This window comes from Vanessa atalanta, chromosome 25 (genome assembly GCF_905147765.1).
Source record: "Vanessa atalanta chromosome 25, ilVanAtal1.2, whole genome shotgun sequence".
Taxonomy (NCBI): Eukaryota; Metazoa; Arthropoda; class Insecta; order Lepidoptera; family Nymphalidae; genus Vanessa; species Vanessa atalanta.
Window position 1 is genome coordinate 4,327,774 of NC_061895.1, and position 15,331 is coordinate 4,343,104.

At 33.5% G+C, this 15,331-nt stretch overlaps 1 protein-coding gene across 4 annotated transcripts in view; it reads left to right on the forward strand.

Moving 5' to 3' along the window:
- LOC125073819 (ankyrin-3-like) overlaps window positions 1-15,247 on the forward strand; it is a 130,589-nt gene extending 115,342 nt beyond the window's left edge. For 2 of the 4 annotated variants that reach the window (XM_047684905.1, XM_047684907.1), the window contains exons 21-34: window positions 1,705-1,815; window positions 2,132-2,261; window positions 2,498-2,890; window positions 2,983-3,137; window positions 3,387-3,449; window positions 4,256-4,382; window positions 4,908-5,036; window positions 5,515-5,607; window positions 5,811-5,928; window positions 6,137-6,243; window positions 6,513-6,588; window positions 7,191-10,124; window positions 10,281-10,356; window positions 10,926-12,391. In XM_047684905.1, coding sequence (XP_047540861.1) covers window positions 1,705-1,815; window positions 2,132-2,261; window positions 2,498-2,890; window positions 2,983-3,137; window positions 3,387-3,449; window positions 4,256-4,382; window positions 4,908-5,036; window positions 5,515-5,607; window positions 5,811-5,928; window positions 6,137-6,243; window positions 6,513-6,588; window positions 7,191-10,124; window positions 10,281-10,356; window positions 10,926-10,959 — 4,546 coding nt within the window. In that variant the 3' untranslated portion in view covers window positions 10,960-12,391. Of the gene's footprint in view, window positions 1-1,704; window positions 1,816-2,131; window positions 2,262-2,497; window positions 2,891-2,982; window positions 3,138-3,386; window positions 3,450-4,255; window positions 4,383-4,907; window positions 5,037-5,514; window positions 5,608-5,810; window positions 5,929-6,136; window positions 6,244-6,512; window positions 6,589-7,190; window positions 10,125-10,280; window positions 10,357-10,925; window positions 12,392-13,595 lie in introns of those variants that run through there. The other 2 variants (XM_047684906.1, XM_047684908.1) reach the window with 2 other exon arrangements.
- Window positions 15,248-15,331: the final 84 nt, after the last annotated feature.

Sequence of the window (15,331 nt, forward strand, 5' to 3'; positions counted from 1 at the left end):
TTATAAGCTTAATCAGGGCTGGTCTATTGCTAACTGCGGCAAATTCTCAAGGGTAACGTAATTAGGAAAATGTGAAAAATGTATCTTGGTATCATCGAAAATACTTTTCTCATCTCGCTAAATATGATTTACGAAAATTGTGATATATTTTCTACTATGACTGATTTATTTATTTAATAATTGTGTTTCCACTTTTGATATTACGCAAAATCCCGGTAATGAAACGATATTTTTTATATTGTCTAAGGGCGGCGCTACGATTAAACTCGGCACTGGGTTTAATAATTTAATAAATAAATAAGTTAATAAATGAATAAGCAGCTAAGTTAATGAATATCTCACAATGCATGCTTTATTATTATTAATATTTGAATGGTATAAACTTCAACAAACATTTTGTTTTCGAATTCAAACTCTTCTAAAAGTTGATACGAGAGTCCGAAATGAAATTCTGGTAGAAAGTTTTCTTAATAAATCTAATTCATCTGCTTACAACATCGCCTTGAAATAGAATCACCAAACTCATATATAACAAGGCAATAACCCAACAATAGTGTAAGGTCGATACAGACTGACTCATAAACAGAAATGTCCTCGGAGTTTTGGGACGTTGCCACAACACAATAATGATCATGACATTATATTTGCTTGTATTCTTCCAAAATACTAAGGTATCCAGATTAACTCAGATATTTAAATTCAACATGTGTACGAAATAAATCGTTTTAATATATTTTTTTAATCAATGTATATGCAAATCAAACATTAAATTATGCGTATAAAAATGTAACAGAAAATCTTATAATTTATTTAAAAAACAAACCGTATAAGCTACAGAATAATTCCATAGTAAAATATAGTAACTCCAATAGTTGAATGAATAAATGACTACATCGCGTGACTTACCTTCATTAGTTCTAGAAAATAATGTTGATAAATTTGGCTTATTTATTTAAACCCAATAAACAATTCCAAATCAAAACTTTAATGTAAGTAATAATCGATAACTCGTAATGTTATATCATTTCTTATTTAATCGAATAAAAATCGATTTTCGATCGTATTCAAATGAAAATCCTTGAGCCAACTCAGATGTTATTTAAAAGTGTTGATGACCGCAAACAAATAGGTCGAGAATATTTATATCGTATGTAGGTAACACGGCTTGGTGCGTCATCCTATTAAGATTTCCTTATAAGTAAGATTAAATTTAAAAATGACAAAGATATCTCGTCCTACGAAATATTTTAATTTTCTTTGTAATTGTGTAGCTTCATCGTTATTTATATCTGATTGCGTATTCCAAATGCATATCTAAAATTACATTTTTGTCACCACAAATGAATCGTGGCAATGTGTGTGTGATTGAAGAAATACACGAGTGAAATTTGTCGATGAATCGTTGAAATTATTTTCAGTTGAATGACAGAGCTTACATGAGTTTTTGGATAAATCATTCGATGACTGATGGATCTGGTGATTGGCTCTGTGATCATTGTAACTGGCTTCGGCTCTAATTGTCGATTGTCAGTCGTAGGCTATCTAGGTCTTAGGTAGGTGCTATAAGAGCTTCCAGATCTAAACTGAGATTATCTAGAATATCCTTAGAGTTGTTATCTGTGCGGCTTTTACTTATCGTTAAAAATAAATATATAGGTAAAAAAATCTTAAAATCGTGGAATAAAAATATTTTTTAATCATCAGAGCGGCAACGAGACGTGCTGCTGCCGCAGCTGCACCCCCACCACTTATGGAAGGAGAGGCATTGGCTTCAAGGTTGCTTGAGTTGCAACCACAAGGGGCCAAGTTCTTAGCGTGAGTTTATTTTAATTGTAATTTTATACTTCAAAACTTTTGGAATCCTGATTACCAACCATGTTTTTATATATGCTGTTTCATAATTATATTTAAAACAATGGAAAAAATTACATATTTTTCGTTGAATTTCAAGCATAAATTAAGTAGGTAGTAGTGTAATTCACCAATTCAAAGATCTATAGTATATATTATTCATTACAATCTTCTGAAACGTTTTGGTTTGATATTTAAGTCCAAAATGAAAATTATAACAAATATACCAATATTTTATTGTAACTTTTATATAAAAACCCTTTCCCAATTTATATTTTAGGCCAGTAATCATCGAAGTTCCCATCTTCACGGCATCATGCCCAGAACGTGAGATCGTCATACTGAGATCAGACACGGGCGAGACCTGGCAGGACCACTATCTACACAACAACGACAACCCTATGATACAGGTCAGTAAGGATAATAATCAATCGGCATTTGACTTATTAAATTATATATATTGATTTTAAAAACTTTGATAGTGAACTTCCGAACGACATGTACATTATATTATACATAAACATATATATAAGGTAACTTATTTGTTTCTCAATATATATTAATAATACATTTCTAATGGATAATTTTGACTACTATCATAGTATACGCGTTTGTTATTATATCAAATCGTATATTAACCGAACAGGACACGCTGGCCCGCGAGAGAGAGGAGCACGGCAACAGCGGCGAGAGCCTCGGCGAGAACGGCGAGCGCGTGACGCGCATCATCACGTGCGACTTCCCGCACTACCTGGCCGTGGTGTCGCGCGTGCGCCAGGAGGTGCACATCATCGGGCCCGAGGGCGGCACCATCTCGTCGGCGCACATCCCGCAGGTGCAGGCGCTGTTCCCGGCGCAGGCGCTCACCAAGCGCATCCGCGTGGGCGTGCAGGCGCACGGCGCGGACGCGGCGCTGCGGGCGCGCGTGCTGCCGCGCCTCGCCGCCGTGTCGCCCGTCATCACCGTGGAGCCGCGCCGCCGCAAGTTCCACCGCAGCATCACGCTCACGGCGCCGCTGCCGCAGCACAAGGACCACAAGGTCGCCCTCGCCTTCTACTCTCGCACTACTTTCGAATAGATGAGCCCTTTTGTCGCTGATGATAACTTATGCAAATCTCATTCGTGTAACAGATCAATAGTCACGACAAGCAGAGCACGGCGAACCTGCGTCTCCTGTGCTCCATAATGGGCGGCCAGGCCCGCGCCGTGTGGGAGGACGTCACCGGCTCCACGCCGCTCACCATCACCGACGATTGTGCTTCCTTCACCACCACCGTTTCTGCCAGGTAACGAACTCTTCCATGAGTTGATATAAATCATCTATAATATTTTAGTTCACATAATAACATAAGATGAGTAATTATATCAATATTAGTTGTTAATCAAAGAAAAAAAATGTTTTGCTGTCCATACCATGTCCATGTTTCTAATTTTCATTAGAAAATGTAGTAGGTACTAGTCAATTACAAGTTAATTCCCGGTCGGCTCCTCAATAATTAAACGAAATAATCCAAACTAACTATCTTGTTTCACAGGTTTTGGCTGATGAACTGCCAAAATGTTAGTGACGCGACTAAACTAGCGACAGAATTGTACAGGTGAGACTCTTCAATCGATATATTATTGTATTATAAAATATTTACCTTCTAACTACTTTTGAATTATTATTTTTTAATTGAAGAAAATGTATGTAATACTTTTTTATAAAATTTATATTTCTCGTTACGTTCTAATATCATGCTTTCTACCAAAAAAAAAAAGTTGACTTGATTTTTTTTTTAATAATGAACAGGACGGCTTTCTTAATTAAATAAATGTGTGAAATGTGAACTATATTAACTGACGCGTGAACTTTACTGTTGTACACATTATCGTAATAGTATAACATTCCTTAACCATGATATAACATTACGCGAAGCTAATAAAATCAGTGACGCTCAAATTAACGATCCTATACATATTAGTACGCATGCGTAATACTTATTTATTGATATGTAAATCTTAATATATACAATGGATTAGATTATTCTGCTAACTCTACATAACATACTTTTCTGACATTATAAACATTATAACTAAACTGAAATGTTGTTAATTAATACCCAGTGGGCCAGTGGTTAGAACGCGTGCATCTTAACAGATGATTTCGGGTTCAAACCTAAACAGGCACCACTGAATTTTCATATGCTTAATTTGTGTTTATCATTCATCTCGTGCTCGGCGGTGAAGGAAAACATCGTGAGGAAACCTGCATGTGTCCAATTTCAACGAAATTCTGCCACATGTGTATTCCACCAACCCGCATTGGAGTAGCGCGGTGGAATATGCTCCAAACATTCTTCTCAAACCCAGCAGTGGGAAATTTACAGGCTGCTAATTTAATAAATAATTGCAATTGTTACAGAGAAATGTTACTGGTTCCGTTTGAAGTGCGTATCGTGGTGCTCGGCAAGCGACTGGACGCGCTCGAGGGCCGCCTCCTCGTGCTCTACATCACCGACAGATACGCATACGACACGCTGCTTCATCAGGTGCGTACTTCACTGGAAAAAAATCCGTATTCATTTATGAAATCATCTTAAAAACATTTAAATGTCGATTCATGTGTCATATGATTAAAGGTTGATAGAAAAAGGGCAATATAAATCACTTCAACTAGAATTAGCTACAGTTAGTACAGTTAGTTAGCCCCAGGCACAAAGGACATACCACCTGATCTTCCAAGGTTGAATTATTATTAGACATTGGCGTCGCATATGGTCAGTGGTGACCATTTACCATAACCGATGGTACCACCACCACCGCCAGGCCTATTTTCCCGTCCACCAATTAACATATATTTATATTGTTTCTTTGACTTACTATTACATAAATAGATACGAGAAAAATGTTTTAAAATCAAAATATATATTTTTCGTTAATCAATAAAAGATTCAAAGAATTAAAAAAAAAAAGCGATGGTATAATAAGCGTTATTTATTGAATTTAAATGGAAACTAAGTTAATCTACTCACTCAAGCTGGTTAATTGTAATGAGTTTGTTTTTATAACCATAGGAACACTACACCGAAGTGGCTCACTCGACAGCAGTGCGGTTCCTGGACGGCAAGCCCATATACCTGGAGTTCTCCGGTAACCTCGTGCCCGTCACGAAGTCCGGTACTCAGCCCACATTCACATTCGAGGTACAGTATTCGACATTGCTAAAGTGATAATTTATAATTTTAGATTATGATAATTGATAAACTCAAATAGCCATACTTAGCGCTGTTAAGTTAAACAAAGATTTAAAAGAACAAGTCGTAGCAATTTTAGTCTAAGCACACGCTAAACAACATTTATAAAAGGTTTTATGTTTTTTATCTATGCTTATAAAGCTATAAAATAACACGATTCATCATCCCTGAGCGTAAACTATTAAAGTTAGGGCCATGAAATTTAGTGAGTAGTTGAGTAGTTACCCACTAAGGAAAGAATTTTGGAAATTTTACGTGTACACACCAATGTGGTATAGAAGGAGGTTTTAAATTAACGTTATATTTTAAGTTAATCTCAACTTCTCAACATTGTCGCGTGCAACAGCTAATTTACTAAAATTTTATTAATATCTTCAATATCTTCTTTATGAAAATAATTAAGATAAAATAATTGATATTGTTACAGGCATTCAAAGACAACCGGGTCGAGTTCACAGTCCGCGTGAAACACAATGAGGAGAATCCATCGGGCAGGATCTATTTCATGAACGAACCAAAGGTGAACGAGTTTTACGCATAATCAAGGAAAAATAGCTCATTCAATATAAGAAAACATCTGTCTATTTTTTTTAATGTAGTATTTATTTCGGAATAAAAAGGGTCATCTGTATTAAAACGACGATATTCATCGAGACTTTCATGTAATTGACCGAACCTCCCCGAGCGATGTGTTCTAATCGAACGTTGTACGAAACGCGTCAGGCGGCGAAGGGCGAGCAGGCGGCGAGTCCGGCGTGCGTGCTGGACGTGGCGCTGCCCGAGCGCATCGCGCCGCGCGCCGCCAAGAGCCATCTCGACTGCCTCAACCTCGACCAGTCCGGTGAGGCGCGCACGCACACGGACAAACACACATACACACGCACACACACTATGCTCTAATATCATTCAATATATCTATTCGAACTACAAACACTATGCTAATTCCGCTCCATTTGGATATGGTAGAGTCGTTTAAAATTGAACATGTAATATTTGTTAAATAATTAAATTAAAAATATAAAGACTAGTTATAAATTAACCCCTTACAGGATTCGACGCGCTCAAGGATGAGCTAAGCTTCCACTGGGGTGACCATAACCACAGCATCGGCCCGCCGCCCATACCGCAAGAGCCCGGCCCGCAACTGAACGGACACGTTAGTATACAACCGTTCAAATACTATATTTCATTATTACAATAACATACTACGATGCTCTATTTGTTCAAAACGACTCAAATGATTAATTGTAGAGTAATTAAATTATTTTTTTAATGTAGAAGTATATGTATGACATTACAATATACAGTTAGCGACTTTCTTGTATTTTGATTTTATGTTACGATGTCATTACTGATGTATTAAATGCTCATTAATTATCGTTGCTATATTTTTATCACATCTCATGTAAGCTATACACTCGCCAGGATAAAACTATTGCTAATGGTGACGTCAAATATCCAGCGAAAGAGACTGAAGAAGATAAGGACGACAAACCCACCGGTAAGTATTAAATAAAGAAAAATTGAGTTAAAACTCAAATACGACGTGTCTATAAAACGTTGCCAATTAAAAAAAGATCTTATTTTGTAAACATTGCCAATCTATTTTAATGAAAATCGTATAAATAAAAAAACTAATTTAATGAACATCTAAGATAATTGAATTAAAGGCGAAGACGGTCTTGAGATACTAATTTATAGTTTAAACTTCATTTTGGAAAGGATTATTAAACGAAAACCCCATAAATATTAAAACTGTATTATATCTATTGTGCATATAAATACGGTAACTATGATTGCACAAACTTGACTAACTTCTACCCACAGCTTAATGCACATTCTTAAGTGACTGACGACCGCATTACCTCTTAGTTTAAATTACTGAACCCGAACATCCATTACAAATCTCATGCTCAATTCACATCTTCATTTAGACACGTAGATGACGCTTTGCTGTATACAAAAGTATATGAGGATATGGTTAGAATTATATAAGTTTAAGTCTAATACAAACTATATGAGTACAGTTTTTCCTGTAATACAGACTACAGTGATTTTAGTGTAAGTACATAGATTTGTAGAGTAATTAATAACTTATTTCAGTAAATGGTGGCACTCTCCACGTTGATTCAAATAAAACAAAAGCCACCTTTGATTCCGATGAAGATAAAACACCAATGAATACGCTCGAAAAAGGTAAAAAGAAACCCGAGGGAGGTTCCTTTTTAGGCGGTTTAGCCGACAAAGTTAAAAACGTATTCGGTCATAGCGAGGACAAAGATGACAGTAAGGAATCGTCCCCTAAACCACAACCCAAGCCGCGAGAATCTAAAGAGAAAACTCCACCTAAACCAGCGCCCAGACTTATTACGGAAGACTTATTGGAGAAAGTTGAAGACATGTTTAAAGATGTGCGTCAAAAACCAAACCTCAAAGATGACGATGACATAAATAGTCAAGTATATGCAACTAAACTTATCGTTGATGAAGAAGATTGTCCTGATGTGCGCAGTAAAACAGAAGAAGTCTATCACCAATATGAACATATGCAACCAGTAGAAACCCCCTTACATTGTAAAGTAAGCGATCCATTCCAATTTTACACAGGTTGTTGTGAAGGCAAATACAAAAAAGGCGAAAAACATCGCCACGATGAAACTTCTAATTTGACCGATAGAATCGAACAAGTTAAATTTGCTGCACATGAAAAACTTCAAGAAGTCAATGATAGCGCTGAAAATGATCTCAAAGAAGCCGCAGATAAGATAAAAAAAGAAAAAAATAATATTTTACAACAAGCCGGTGAAATACAAGAAGATATTATTGTTAAATCTGAAAATATAAAAAATGATTTAATTAACAGGAAAGAAGACCTTCAGTCAAATATTCAAGACAATTTAGAAAAAGCTAACAGTACAGTCAATGACAAGCTTAACGATTTGTCAGAAACGGCTGAGACAATACAAAATGATGCGAATAAATTACATTCTGAAGTAAGTTCTGACGTAGAAATTATAAAGTCTTCTGCAAATAATACTTTAAGCAATTTGGTTAAAATTGCTGATGACACCGAAGAAAATATAAAAAACAAAGTTCATCAACTGGACTTTGCTGCAATGGAAAGGGCCGAAGAAATGAAACTAAGGGGACACGATAAATTATCCATGTTAGGAAAAACATTTGAAGAAAGAGGAGATGACATTAAAAACGGCTTAGATAAAAATTCTGATAACATTAATCACAAAGCCAACAACATCAAAAAGGGAGTTGAAGATGCAATGGAAGAAATATTTGAAGCTTCTGAGGAAAAAGTAAACCAACTAAATGATTCCATAGACGTTGTTAAAAATAAAGGCCAAAAAGTTGCAGCTGATGTTAAATCAAAGACTAAGGATAAAAAGGATAATCTAAAATCAGAAGCGAAGAAGAAATCTAAAGAAGGGAAGAATTTCTTCACTGGGCTTGTTCAAAATATATTCGGAGAAAAAGAGAAATTGGAAGACGAAATTAAAGATAAAATCGCTGAAGGTAAAGATTCCGCAAATAAATTAACAAAAGAAGCAACTGCAGCCAAAAATGATTTAGAAAATAACATTGCTAAGGAAGAAGAAAAATTAAAAATAAATGCAGAAATCGCTTTACAAAATACACAAGACAAAGCGAACGAATTATTACAAAATGCTAAAGATACGAAAAATGAAATTGTCAACAACATGCAAAATAAGACAGAACAATTTGTAGATAATGTACATAACAAAACAGAAGATGCTATTAAAAGTACTGAAAACAAAACCAATGAAATAGTAGAAAGTTTGCACGATAAGAAAGATAATTTTGTTCATAACGCTGAGGAAATCCGCGATGATGTTATCCAAAACGTTCATGATCATAAAGAAAAAATTGTCAAAAATATTGAAAATAAAAAAGACGACACAATACAATTTGCGCAAGACACAAAAGAGAAAGTAAGCCACGCTTTGAATGAAACGAAAGAGGAAATATTACAAAATGGGCAAGAAAAGAAAGATGAGATAATAGGAAACTTGCAGAAATCAAGCAATGAAATTGTGGAAAATTTACAAGATGGGAAAAATACCATAGAGAATGCCGTAATCAACAAAAAAGATGAACTTAAGAAGTCCCTTAACGACAAGGCTGAACTTGTTAAAAATGAACTGGATCAATCTAAAATAGCTATGGACACTGCTATAAATGAAAAGAAAAATGAAGCAATCAATACCAAAAATAGTCTTCAAGATTCAGCAGAAGACAGGTTAAATAGGATAAGACAAGAGGCAGAACAAACGACAGAAGAAATTAAAAGATCTGCGGAGGAAATGTTAAATGCTGCAACTGAACATAAATCTAATGCAGAAAGTAAAGTCACGAATAAATTTAATGAAATTAAAGAGCATGGGAAAGATGAGATAGGAAGACTTGACCAAGTTGTTAAAACAAAAGGAAAACAAATACAAAAGTCGGCAAAAGTAACATTTGGTCATGTTCAGGATTCTGCCTCCAGTGCTTTCGACCAGCTCGAATGTGCCGCGAAGGATAAATTGAACGATACTCATGAAACATATGAAGATTTACAAAGCTCGGCTCGAGATACCTATGCAGATTTACGGGACGATGTTCACGGTCTAGAAAGCTCTGCGCAGGACACGCTACACAGTTTTCAGAGTTCCGCAGGCAACACTTTCGACAGTCTCGATGATTCTGTAAGGGAATATGTGGGTGGCGCACAAACAACTATTTCGAATGCAGAAAACAGTTCAAAGGAACTTTTTGGAAATGTCAAAGACAGTTTTGAAGGTTTCCAAGTAGCAGCTGGTGACAAACTTGAAGATATTAAGGGATCTACGAAAGATAGGTTAGAGGACGCTGACGAAAGGTTGGAAAAGGCAAAGGAAGGAATAAAAGATGGTGTAAAAGAAACGGAAGAATTGGTGGCTGAAACAGTATCAAAGGAAGCTGATAAATTTACAAGCAGTCTCAATGACTTGGGCAACTCTGTCTTTGGAATATCCGGCAAAGGTTAGTTACTTTCAATCTTATTAAAAACAAGCTACCCTCATTTAGTACAGTGATGATAACTGTCAATATCGATTTGCTAATACAACCAGTTATATTTCATTGCTGCACTCATACTAAAGACTGAACAAAACAATAAACATACATCGTTAATTCCAGGATTCATGAAGGATTCGAGCTCGAAACTGCTTGAATCTGAAAAATCACAATCTTCGCCCCACAAGAAGAGTTCAGGGTAAGTAACACCATTACCTCCATTATTGAAAATTGTCCACCCCCTAGTGGTCAAAATGTATATAACACGTCACGCCATCGAGCACTTAACTAATTCACTAAAAATTTTCACATTGACCACGTTTTCAGTCGGCCCACTTTCATGGAATTAAGCATGTAGGTGGCCTTTGGTGTAACAGACGTATTTGGGAAGTAAAGGTGCACGAGGAGCAATGGAAGTGGGCTGAACGTAAACTTGGTAGAAGAACTATACACTTACCTTTACTAAACTGTGAAACATTTTATATGATTTCTTAAGTTAATTACAAAACATTTGTACAATTAAATTTACTCGTTATGGATTTTTCTTTCAGAGTTTCCTAATGGTTTTTTAGAGAGCTACTGTACCGATTTAATCTATCATATGCACTTTGTAAAAGAAAATTACAAAGTACAATGTTTTTTTTTTAAATGTCTAACAAACCTACACTAAGCACTACTCGACATAACGTTTCTTTAAAGTGTTTCACAGACTCACAATACTTATATAACACAATGCCTGCATCTAAATTCACTCGCACCCAATTACAGAATACCGAAGCTTAAACGGAAGAATAAGAAATAAACGCGAACGAGCGACAAGCGGCAAACGAATGTATGGTATATAGACTAGCTTAGATGTACTATTTATTGTTAATATATTTTCCAACAGCACTATTGTTTCACGGGTGCTGAAATTTAAACTCTATGCCTTTAAACATAAGGATTGCTTTTAAGTATCTCTGGATACAATGTTGGTGCTCTGTGAAACAATTGTCTTGTAATGTAGAAAGCAATGTGTAAGTTTACTCTCGTCTGATTTGTATGTGTCGATGTTTTAGACATAACTCGTATTCACTCGAATATGGGAAGTGTTAGAAATTGACATGCCAGTGCTTGGCACAAAAGAATTTTAATAATAATATATAAATGTATGTTGTAATATTTTATGGTACGTTTTGAAACAAATACATTTTTATTATTCATAATTGAATAAATAACATTGACGCTATTAATTCCAATCATTATAAAATAATTCAAGATATATTTCTTTCTTTATTTTCAAGTACAAATTAGTACAGTCATTTAACTGCAATTTTTATTATTTTATCGTTTAGTTACGATTTCAAAGAAATCAAGTCTTTTTAGTGTTAGGGAAGTTTTTAAATCGTGTTTAAATTCATATTATTTTAATGTTTTTTTTTTAATAATTTATACAGATTTATTTAGACGTTAGAATCGTGTCTATATTCTTGCCTATAATTCTTGATATAATCCCTTTTATTGGTTTTATTATAATTATATTTCAAATTTATACTTTGATGTAGATCATTTTAGTGTATTGAAAAGTCACTTTGTTGCAATGTTAGATAAAACTTACGTCTAAACTTGTGCGCTTTGTGCGACTTTAGTGCAACTCTATTCGCGAGGCATAACAAGGTCATTGATAAAGAAATCAAACAATTAAAGTATAAAGAGAAGCGCACAGGTGTTGACGTATGTGAATTGATGTAACGTCAGTAAAATAATTCGCATTTTTGTATTTAATTTTAAGTATTTATATATAATAGACGCAATTATCAATGTTTTGTGTTGCATAATTTATTGTATTTTAAACGTGTTTTCTTTATAAAGTTTACACTGCTTTTGTACAGTATTTAATCGATGTTCGTTCTAATGTAACGATAGTCTACAGCATCCGATTTTCTTTTTATAAATCCATGGTTTTATTATAGATCTGCTAGGTATTTATATTTATATACGATTTAATATATTCGATAAATTTTTAATATAATTCAAGTCAAGATTATGAAAGTTGCTCCAAGAAGCTAAACTACTTGTCAACTTTATCGTCGAAATGTTTTATATGTAAGAACTATGCACAAGTGAAAAATCTGTCTTAGTGATTGATGATTAACGAAATAATGCATCATCGAGAGTAGCGCCTGCTTTGCTTGTGATGTCTCTCTGTTAGTTGTTAATATAAGATGATATTATACGAAAATGTTCTCGATCAACCGGCTTTTTATTTCTCTTGTCTATACTTTAGTTATTTAGCTTAGCCTGCGCTTTAAAGTTGAATCAGCCATGAATATTGCCACATAAATCATAGTTGATTTGATTTCGCCTTTTGTTTATGTACACAAATATTTATAAAGAAAAATATATTTGACTGTTTGCTTTAATGCTTTAATTGTTTTAAGAGAGCACAGATAATTTCGCACATATAAATTTAATAAAATTTAAAGCAAAAATGTTAATGTAGGCACTTTGTTATTGTTGTCGTATCATTTTTGGAATATTTACGGAGGTTAAATGTATAAACAATGTATAATTGTATAGTCTACAATGGTAAAGGTACACTTGCACGCAGTATTGCGTCACTGCATCTTGAGCACGACCGCTTTTGGTAAGTTATTTTGCGCCATTCATTTTTTTTGTTTTTCAACTGTTACATCTCTCATGCCCGGTTTCTATATTTACCGAAACGTTTTTCGAGGTACGAATAACGAGTCATCCAAATCACATATATGTGTTTTTATTGGGACGTCGCTGAATTAGACCTTAAAGAAATTCGACCGAAATCAAAACGGATTTCTTAAATATTCAAACCGAGCATCAATGGACGATTTTACATTACACGACAAAATCGATACAAAAACATAAAAAGCATTTTTCAATATCGCCATTTTCCTCTTTCGTGTCAATAGCATCTCGTATCGTCAGATACTGTTGTCGTTTAGTGGAAAAACTTCCCACGACGGTGTTCGTTCTTTTGAATACAACGTCTTAAAGTACATGCATAGATTGAAAGTATCTTTTTAATCTTTACCAGACAAAAAAAGATAAAGCGATATTTTTAATTCTGTTAAATTAGTTTAGAAATGAGTGCTTCAATTAAGATTGAAAAGAGAATGAGCATTCAGTTGAAAAAAAGGGACTTAAATTTGAGTATCAAAAATATATAAATGTCTATAGTTAAAACCTTTTATAATAATACGGACGATTGCACATTTCACTGTCTTTTGCATCTGTTGTGCAAAATAATAATATAGTATACTGGGATAACGCACAATGTTGCACTTTGCACAGATACAGCAATTTTATTCCGATATATATTTAAATTAATTATATATTCTGGACTTATATTAACAAAGTTATAAGTTGAGTTAAATCTAGTTACTATAGATAATCGTATGTAATATTTAATCTATTTTACAGTTTTTTCTCCAAACTGCGCCGCAACCCGTGAAGATTGAAGAACACACGATAGGTTTAAACTAAACCGTTATTTTAACGCGTCGCATACGTCTCATAACATAACGTTATTAGTATTTTTAGAGTCAACATAATTTTAACAATACACGTACGTATTGTTGATTGATGAATTGAAAATAAATGAGTAGGTAACTGTGTTATTTATTAAGTTACAAACTGAATAAATTCTAGTATAGCGAGTGATTAAAAATATAGTACCTGAGTATTGGGTTCTGACAAGTTGGTTTCGAATGTTGTGAAGAGTTGATTTGTGTCTTCTAATTGAATCATTTTTTACAAATTCATTTTAAATTTTGACTATTTATAGGATAAGTTATATATTTAGAAGTGCGGTTTATATATATGCATCAAACCGTTTCCAATATGTAAGTTATATAAAAATATTATTAACAATAATAATAATTTCGCCCACCTAGTGGTGTCTGAAGCCATTTTTACTATTTTTGTATAGTTTATATTAAATAATACTTATAATCTGTTCATTAAAACGGTGCTTAAAACGTGGCATTGAGGATTGGGATCTACATATAATTTGTGTCAAAGTTTTCAATGATCTTATTGTACTTGTTAAAAAACCTTGATATCCAGATATTAATGATGGCAGGCAATCGACATGTGTGAAATAAAAGTTCATTTTAGTACTATACACCAGAGAAACGAGTTCGATGCCTGCTATAGTACATTCTTAAATGTTTTTTAATGTTAAAAACATTAATATATTGTCACTATTTATATATTTTTGCACTAAAGTATTTAATTTATGTAATTGTATTTCTCTGACATTTTGTATGCTATGCAAAATGTATTAGAGTAACAGTAAAGATATATTAATAAACTTGTTTCTATCAGTAATCTTATGGTGCAAGCAATAAAGGTGTTTTTCGCGTGTCGGACAGATACACTATAAAACATCAGCTGTAAACATCTGTATGCACAGATACTGGTGCAAATAACACAACAAATACTTCAAAAAAAAAAGTTCATCAATATTTTTTAATAAATGTGACGTTATTAATAAATAATAAGTGCTGTCCTTTTAAAATTATAAATGTTTTCTAAAATGTACTTTTCTTTAAAAGTTTTTTGCTAAGATTTGAGAAATCTTTTCTGTAATAAAATTATAAATGCTACTGATATTTATCACTTATTTAAAACAGAGAATTACAGCAAAATACAAGATATTGCCTTTTAAGAAATTTAATAACTATATGGGAAGGATATCAGTAAAACTTAATAACTAATACCAAATACACTATTCTGTCTCATTTGAAAATGTCGTTGCAAAAATCTTAACTACCAATTATAAACAGCATTAATTAAAACTTTTCAATTACATAAGATAATTCTCTTGTATTATTCGCTAAAACATAATATATCTCTTATTACCATTAAGTGTAGTATATAGGGCTTTTAGAGGATTTTTAAATTACTAAGTCCTATATTTAATTTACACTAATATTTTAAATATATATTGTGTTTAAATTAACATAATAAAATCCCAAACAAAGCCCAATAAAATTCTGAATGTACTGTGATGCCAAAATGAAATGAAGATTATGTAAAAAGTTAAACTTTTGTTAATTTATTAATAGAGTCTATTATCACCATATTTATTGCTTTTAGTAATAAATTTATTGCAATATACATATTGTTTTCTTATGAACCTTTTTAATTTTTCC